The 8,950-nt window shown below is 26.3% G+C and overlaps 1 protein-coding gene across 2 annotated transcripts; it reads right to left on the bottom strand.

Annotated features, from left to right (window-relative positions):
- Positions 1–4,830: 4,830 nt before the first annotated feature.
- Positions 4,831–7,832, bottom strand: LOC124936188. 2 transcript variants are annotated; one of them, XM_047476666.1, is made up of 3 exons: positions 7,689–7,832; positions 6,118–6,341; positions 4,831–5,215 (listed from the first exon to the last, which is right to left on the bottom strand). In XM_047476666.1, exons 2-3 carry the CDS (start codon positions 6,298–6,300, stop codon positions 4,949–4,951), a joined length of 450 nt encoding a protein of 149 aa, XP_047332622.1. In that variant the 5' UTR covers positions 6,301–6,341; positions 7,689–7,832; the 3' UTR covers positions 4,831–4,948. The 2 variants fall into 2 exon arrangements, with proteins under 2 accessions (XP_047332622.1, XP_047332621.1); XM_047476665.1 differs by having other exon boundaries at positions 7,632–7,760.
- Between the last annotated feature and the right edge of the window lie 1,118 nt (positions 7,833–8,950).

Below are 8,950 nucleotides of genomic sequence, written 5' to 3'. Positions count from 1 at the left end.
AATATATTTAGATTTTTATTAAATTTATAAATTATTTAATTTTATAAATATAGTATATATAATTAAAATTAAATATACTAAAATATTAAAATAAAATATAAATATTAAATAAATTATATAAATAGAGATTTGAGTCTCATAATAATTATCTCACATGTTACTTTTATTAGTTTACATATTATTTTTAAAATTTTAAATTATTTTAAAATTTTAATTATTATTAAAATATTCAAACAAAATATATGATAATAATTTAACTTTAATAATATAATAATATTTTATAAGTTTTACTAACAATATAATTTAATATATATATATATATATATATAAATAAATAATTAACATGAGTGTCAAGACTCGATTGTGTTGACACAATAACAAAATCTAGTCGGAATAACACAAAACACGAATTTAAACACGAGTTAGTACAACACGAATAACACGACACGAAAGAGTCCGTGAATCATAATGTTTTGAGTGGGTCAAGACACGATACGACACGCATAAGATTTAGACACGACACAACACGACACGATTGAGAGTCTAACACGACTTACCCGAGTCGAATACGCACATTATGTACGATGCCCAGTTCTACAAGACATCATGATGATGGGAAAATGTAAAGACAATTTCTAATCAATTGGGATGGGGCACAAATAGAATATCAGACATGGAAAGATGTTAAAGTGATAAGCATTCAATTCCCATAGATGCTGGCAACGTGGAGGCAAACCAGGCCAAAATCGTTTCGTCAAGGACGACGAATATTTGATGGGGAGATAATGTTACGATCCCCAAATAGAATCTCACCCTTCAGTGTCCAATGGAGCAGTTGGGCTAGATATTGTTGTGGGATTTCTGTTTTCTGTTCTATAATTCTATTTTGATTGTTATCCACAAAACTGATTTTTGTTAAATAACAGTTGTAACTAAATATTTGGGAGAATCCAGTAGTTGTTATATATGTTGAACTCATTCCCTAATGGGGATCAATGAAAAAGCTTGTGAATGTTTTTTACCTAATTGTATTTTCTGATTTAGCTCTTGATCTTGAACGGTTAGAACATGTTGTCCATATCAAATTATTTTTCTATATTTTTCTTAAGAGAAATAATAAGGAGTGAGAAAATTTTGATAATAAAAATATATGAAATAATGTGTAATTTCTTAAATGAATTGAAAATTTAATAAGAGATAAAATTTTAAAAATTTTAATACATTCAAAAAAATGATACATTATTTCATACAACTTATTTTAAAATATTTTTCTAGTTTCTTATAATTTCACTTTTCATAAATCAATCCCATCTCAAATAATCGTGATTAACAATGCTTCGTGACACTTTTTTAATAAAATAATGTATAGTTATTATTAGTAGGATTTTTATCACAAAATTTCACTAAATATACTAAAAGATGACATAACAAATAACTTTTTAAACATTACTGAGTTTCCAAATTCAATCAAAAAATTGAAACAATTTGGGTTAAATTAAATAATTAGTTATAAGAGTATTCTAAGGTGTAGTTTATCATTAAGGAATTAGAGTGATTATGTAAATTGTAAAGTGATGGAAAACTCATCACTAATAAAATATTATTATTTACTACTTTTTAATTGAGTTGATATCGATCAAATTATTTAGATGATTACATGGACGAATCTATGTAGGGGTTCGGGTGGGCTGAAACCCACACCGAAAAAAAAAAAAATTTAAGGGTAAAATATGACATTACCTTTAATTTCTTAGAAAATTTTAATATAATTTATTATTTTTTTATCTAATTATTAAAAAAAATGGTAAATCTTATTTTTATATACTTGTTGTTTTCAAAATTTTATCGTTATTATTTTAAGCCCGTCCTAAATTTTTTTCAAGTCCACCTTAGTTTGAAATCCTGGATCCGTCCCTGGATGATTATGAAAGTCTAGCACTACCAAGTATGAAGAATGAAAAAAAAAAAAAAAAAAAATAGCAAAGAAAATAAAATCTCTACAATATAAAAAAAAATTGAAAGATTCAAAGTGGCGTCAATTAGGAAAATAGAAGAACGAGATGCACAAATCCCAGTAATTGACCTGACCATTTTCAAGAAATATCTCAATCTTCTTGAATAAATTAAACTTACCTTTGATGTATGGTCATTTTAAATATTTTTAAGGCTTTCAATGTTTTTATTATTTTGATGTAGTAGACAAGGTAACTTTGTCTAATTACTTGTGGCAACCCCTATAAAGTGATTTGATATTTAAAAGAGAATATGGAGATTAAGAACAAAGCTCTTACCATTTGCTTATTTTTATCATATGAACAAATCTAATACAATACAGTTAAATTCACGAATCAATTCGTCAAATTAATGGAATTTGTGATTTAACTTATGAAAATTCAGTGACAAAAATTGCAGCAGTCTAAAATCTGTTTTGACTTGATTACTGCTAAAAATATTGAAATTGAAGAATTCGTAAATTTTGTAAAAAAAAACTTCAAATGTCAAAATTTTACATAGATTACCTCAATTATTATATATTAATGAGAATTTATCAACTTCATTAAAATCCTTTAAAACTATCTAAACTAGTCCGGATGATTTTCACCTATCATTTAAATCAAATTTTCATCTTCAATATTGTTTAATTTTCTTTTATCAAAAGTACATCACTCCTTCACAATTACTATAAATAATAACTATTTAAATAATTAACCCATAAATTATTTCAATAACCCACCTAGGTCTTAACTTAACTTACTGATGGAATCTAAGTTATAACCTTTGCAAATATACTCTTAGACAAATAATAATTATTTAATTTAATTATATAAAAGTAAGTGAATGGGATTTAGTTATAATTAGTATTATTGATGATTTAAATAATTAAATCTATTTGTATTTTATATATATTAATTTAATATTAAATAAAATATAAATACGTTTGATATATTTAATTTCTTAAGATATTATTGTTTTATATTTGTAGAGTTAGTTAATTTATATAGAAATTTCACTATCATGAGCTCATAACTTAAATAAGAATAAACTATCGAATATCTAATATATGATAATGGTTGGGAATATAAAATTGATGTTGGTAGCAATTTTAAAAAATTAAAATGTTAATTTTGTTCTAAAATATTTTCAGGTAGAAAATATAGTTTCAAATATCATTTATCTTGGACACACAAAAATGTCGAACCTTGTATTAGTGTACCTCATAGTGTGAAATTAAATATTAGAGATTTTTTTTATCGAAGAAGAATGATAAGACAAAACAAAGGAGAAAACAAAAGATATTTATGAGAATAAGATGATGAAGTAGAGGATAAGCAATTGTTTCAACAATTTGACAAAGATTCGAGATAATCTTTTAAAACAAAAATAGTGAGTGAAATGTATAAAAAAATATTTAAGAGAAGAGGTTTGTCAAATGATCAATCGTTTTCTCTATACTAGTGTCATTTTTTTATTAAATTTTCTATTTTGAAAAAAAACGCTTGAAATGGTTATTAAACATGGTCCAAAATTTAAATCACATATTTATCATGAGGTACGAGTAAAATATCTATAAAAAAGATGTGGAACTAACATACGAGTTGCTCAAAGATTTTAAGATAGAACGGAGAAAGATGGGTTGCTCAATTATGTGAGATGGTTGAAATGTTAAGAAAAGATGTTTCATATGCAAATTTATTGTTAATATTTCTATTGAACGATTTCTTAACTTCCATTGACACTTATGACATTTCTAAGACATTAGATAAAATATTAAATTGGTACAAATAGTTATTGACAAATTAGCTCAGAATTATTGGTAGAAAAAGAGAAAGAAAAGTTATATTAGATTCCTTGTGTTACATATTGTATTGATATGATAATACAAGATTTTGAGAAAAAAAAATATATACATATCCACACCTTAACAATTTAGACGTGCTAAAAACCTAACCATGTATATATACTTAAAAACTTTGCTTATATATGTTAAAACATTTTATTAATGGAAGAAATTTAATTAGACCAACAAAGAAAATAAACTTACATTAGGGTGTTTCGTTAACTTAAAAGTTACACTAATGAATATGTTTAATTCAAAAATTGAAAATCAAGATCATTCTCAAGTATCGTTGATAGAAAGAAAATTGAGGCAATAGTTATTAATAGTCGATTATGATCAAATATAAGTTCATACCTCAAAGTTCTAACATCTAATTAGTACTTATACTAATGAACTAAATTTATTTATGAACAAATTGACTAGACTAAAGAAATCAAAGTCAACTTTAACAAAAATATAAAGAGAAAGTAAGTAAAAATATTCATTTATCTATGCATTCATAATATATTGTCTCTTTATTTTAGTTATAACTTATTTGGACGTTCATTAATGAACTATGGATAATTCAACTTCTAATTCTAAAAATAATTTAAAGATTAAGAAATGTTTATATAGTTGTATGGAAAGGATGAAGTTATACTAAGAAAAATAGACTCAATTTGAATCATTTCAAAATGCAAGTTATTTGGTTCTAAATCTGCAAGAATGACAATAAACACAAATTTCAAATTAATATTTCGAATTAATGTTTACAATGTTTTAACAATTATATAATCTAATCTGAATTTAATTCATTCTAAACTCAATCCAATCCGAGATGATTAATTCAAATTAATATTTCGAATTCGAATCAAAATTCAGATTAATCCGCTAATTGCTATACCCTTGTTAAAAGTCAGTTTCATTTCTTATACGAAAATGAGACAACATTATGGGACATAAAACATTAGTAATGAATTCAATTGTTCGAGAGATAAATAGAACCTACAACCTTCAATCTAGGAAATTTGAGATATCAAACAAGAAGAGTCAGTTTCAACTTTATGTTTTGTCTGAATTATTATTCTCTTCAAAAACCAATATCTAACAAGAACAATCAGATTCATCCCATCATGCTTTATCTGGATTGTTTTCTTCAAAAGCACGATCATATTCTTCATGATCATCCTCATCTTCATCATCCATGTCATCTTCGTGGCTGCTTCTAAGCCTGCTTAGTTCACCTTGATCTTCGTCTTCACCTAAATACTCCACTCCACATTTGACATCGCGGTGTTTAACTAAAAGCCAACGCAGCAACCTGTCTTCCTTGTTTAGATAGTGTAACTCTTTGTTGAAACTAGGTGGGGTCATCATTGTCATTTGCATCAATTGCGCCTATTAATCAATGTGTATATCAACATCAACCCAAAAAACAAATAACACAGAATCATAATCAAGACTCTGTCACGAACGAAGGGCTAATGTTGGTTGGAGTAGTGGTTACAAATAGAATAGTATAAAGAGATTATTAGAGGTTATGTTGTAGTATGGCAAAACCGTTTTATAACTATTCTATTTGTATCTCCCACTAACCGCTGATACAATCATAGGGCATTAGACTACTAATAGTCTCATTGTTCATAACCTTAGGCCTTATTTGATCTGGAATTTTAGGATTAATCTCAGAAAAATCCAATGTCATATCCTCAATCCCATCATCAATCAAAATAACAAAATGCCCACAATTTAAATTAATAAAAAAATTGTCATTATATATTTATACATACCTCTAATGCTTATTAACCTAAATAACCCAATCTTCAATAACCTACATCAAACAACATTATTTTGAAATAACAGATTGGTTATTCAAATAACCCAAGATCGAATGTTTAAGGACTTCTTTTATGAAGGTTTAGTTGGATTTGGTCCAAATAACTCCTAATCCCATTCATCAAAAATCAACGAAAATACTAAAGTAGCATTTTCTTAGTTTATTATATAAATGCATTCAATAGAAGTGTTATCTTTTCACCTACAGCATATTGGACAATAAACACACACACAAAAATTATTTAATATCCCCATATCGAGCATATTTTTTTAATAATCCAATTTTTAGGGAAAAGACTTCCACAAACAAGCTAGTAATTCAACCACAGAAACAGCACCACAAAATGATCAACTAGACAATAAGGCCATATAATCTTTCAATGCTATATTGGAGATCTGAAGCATAAAACTATCTACACTGAAGAAAAGTCAAAAACAAGTCTACAAATAAAGAATCATCTCACCTGATAGTATTTTCCATCAAGCTTTTTAATGCCATAACCCAACTGAACAGTTCCAAATGATTTTACTTCCGCAAGGACACCATTTCTAGCACAAACATGCTTACCCACACGGGCAACCAAATCCATCAAAGATTCTTTCTTCACATGGGGCTTCAGCAGCAGCATACAATCATACAGAGGCATTTTCTGGTATTTCTTTTCTCCCTCAAACTGCTTCAAAATCTCTATTCAAAAATGGTCAAATTCGAATTAGGGTTACACTACAAGATGGAAAAAAAGTTAAAAGGCATGGTCCAAATCAACTTCCGGGAATTTTTCAACGACCAAACACATACACAACATTCAAGTTCAAATTAAATTTGACACTCATATCTGACATAATTAAAAGATCACTTTGTGCTAATAATCCTAAATTTCAAGCTCCCATACCACTGTTACACTTATTTATTTAGGGTTAAGATTGTAATGGAGATGCGATAGATTTAAAGAAAGAAATGAAATGTGAATGATCTAATCCCATAGATGAGGAGCATGGAGAACCTCAATCCATAGCCGAGAGAGAGTATAAAACTCTATTATATTCATTAATTGATTAAACCTTAGCTAGGTCACCCTATTTATAACCATAAGGTGTCACCAATTAAAACTACTAACAACCCGTAACAACTTAGGGGACTAATATTAACTAATATAATAAATCTAAGGGATTACATACTATATAGAGCCCTATCAATTAATCTCAAATCCTCCTAAATGTTACACAAACACATAGAGTGCATTAAACCTATCAACAATGAAACAAGGCTTCAATAGCTTCAAAAACATTTTAACAAACACCTAGAGTGCATTAAAACCCATCAACAATTAAACAGGTTTCAATAGCTTCAACTCATTTAAAAATCATTTTAACAAACACCTAGAATGCATTAAATCTATCAACAATGAAATAGCGCTTCAATACCTTCAAAATCATTTTAACAAACACTTAGAGTACATTAAACCTATCACTGTAAAATGTGAGTTCAATAGCTTCAAAATCATTTTAACAAACACTTAGAGTGCATTAAACCTATCAACTGTAAAATGTAGATTGAATAGCTTCAAAACCAATTTAACAAACACGTAGATTTCATTAAACCCATCAAAAATGATTCCAACATTTTAACAAACACCCAGATTGCATTAAACCTATCAACAATGAAATGGGGCTTCAAAATCATTTTAACGAACAGCTAGATTCTATTAACCCTATCAACAATGAAATGGGGCTTCAAAATCATTTTAACGAACAGCTAGATTCTATTAACCCTATCAACAATGAAATGGGGGAATCAATAAGTTCAAACTTATTTAAAATCATTTTAACAAATACCAAGAATGCATTAAACTTATTCAATCCTTCAAAATCAACTTCCATTGCATTCATTAAACCAATATCTATTAAACTGTTAAAAGATCAAGTTATTATAATCTAACACCAAGCAATCAAATCATCAAGCCACTATGAGATTGACCTTAGATTGAAGAATAACGGCTGGAACGAAGAACAATCGATCGGTTGAAACACTTACAATCGATCGGTTTTGGAGCGGAAGCCGATTCTAAAGGTCGCGAAGCAGCTGGAGCGGGAGGATTGCGGGTCTGGAGGGATTCAGGGCGAGCTGGAGTCGAGGCCTGGGGGCGAGAGAATGGGATAGGTTTTTAAAATGTTTGGTTCTTTTTTTCTTTTTCTTTGTTTTGAATTTTAATTATATAAAAAATAAAAATAAAAATATCACATTCTCAATTATAATGCATAAATTAAAATGAGTTAAAAAAATTGCACAACTAATTATTGCCGAGATATTTATAAATTTTAATCATACCCAAAATAAATATATTTTACCCTTTTATATAATTTATAAAAACTAAATGTTTTGGTATAATGAAAAAGAAGATGTCACATAGAGAAAAAAAAAATTAATTTTCTTTTTTTTAGAAGATTGTGATGTTTGAATTTTATGTGGCACACATGTGTAGGAGATAAAAAAATATTTTGAAAAATAATTTAAATAATTGTAATTTTTTTATGAATAATTAAATTATTATATTTTTATGATTAAAATATTTTAAATTTATTAGTATTTATGAGAAAAATAGAATAAATATTTATTATATTATATTATATTATATAAATAATAATTGAAATATAAATATATATATATATATTAAAATATAAATAATTAATTTATAAAAATAATAATTTAAAAAATATATATATATATCAAATTTATAAAAAATTTAATTTAAATATATATATATATATATCAAAATTATAAAAATAATAATTTAAAAATATATATATCAAAATATAAATAATCAAATTTATAAAAAAAAATAATAATAATAGAAATATATATCAAAATATAAATAATTAAATTTATAAAATATTTTTAAATATTTTATTTAAAATAATAACTTAAATATATATTTAATAATGATTTTGAGTGGAAGTTGATTCTGAAGATCGTGAGCAGCTGGAGGAAGAGGGTCGCGGGTCTGTAGGGATTCGGAGCGAGATGGAGTCAGGCCTCTTGGCGAGAGAATAGATTTTAAAATGTTTGTATCACTACTGGGACTAGTCGCAAAGACTTTTTATTTTTATTTTATTTTTTTTTATTATCAATCTGATGACACTATTTCTTCTTTCTTTTTCTTCTTAAACAATATATTTTAAATTTTAATTATATAAATAAATAATAATAATAATAATATCACATTCTCAACTATAATGTATAAATTAAAATGAGTTTAAAAAATTACAATTAACTAATTATTGCCGATAATATATATA

The sequence above is a fragment of the Impatiens glandulifera genome, chromosome 4 (assembly GCF_907164915.1).
Source record: "Impatiens glandulifera chromosome 4, dImpGla2.1, whole genome shotgun sequence".
NCBI classification, from domain to species: domain Eukaryota; kingdom Viridiplantae; phylum Streptophyta; class Magnoliopsida; order Ericales; family Balsaminaceae; genus Impatiens; species Impatiens glandulifera.
Note: the sequence above shows the minus strand (reverse complement) of the source record. Positions and strands in the feature narration are given on the sequence as shown.

Bases quoted from the DNA above. Each gene is read 5' to 3' on its own strand.
- LOC124936188 (XM_047476666.1), bottom strand. From the start codon at position 6,300: ATGCCTCTGTATGATTGTATGCTGCTGCTGAAGCCCCATGTGAAGAAA. The intron at 5,216-6,117 runs GTGAGATGATTC...ATTGATTAATAG, and splicing joins TTGATGGAAAATACTATCAG to GCGCAATTGATGCAAATGAC.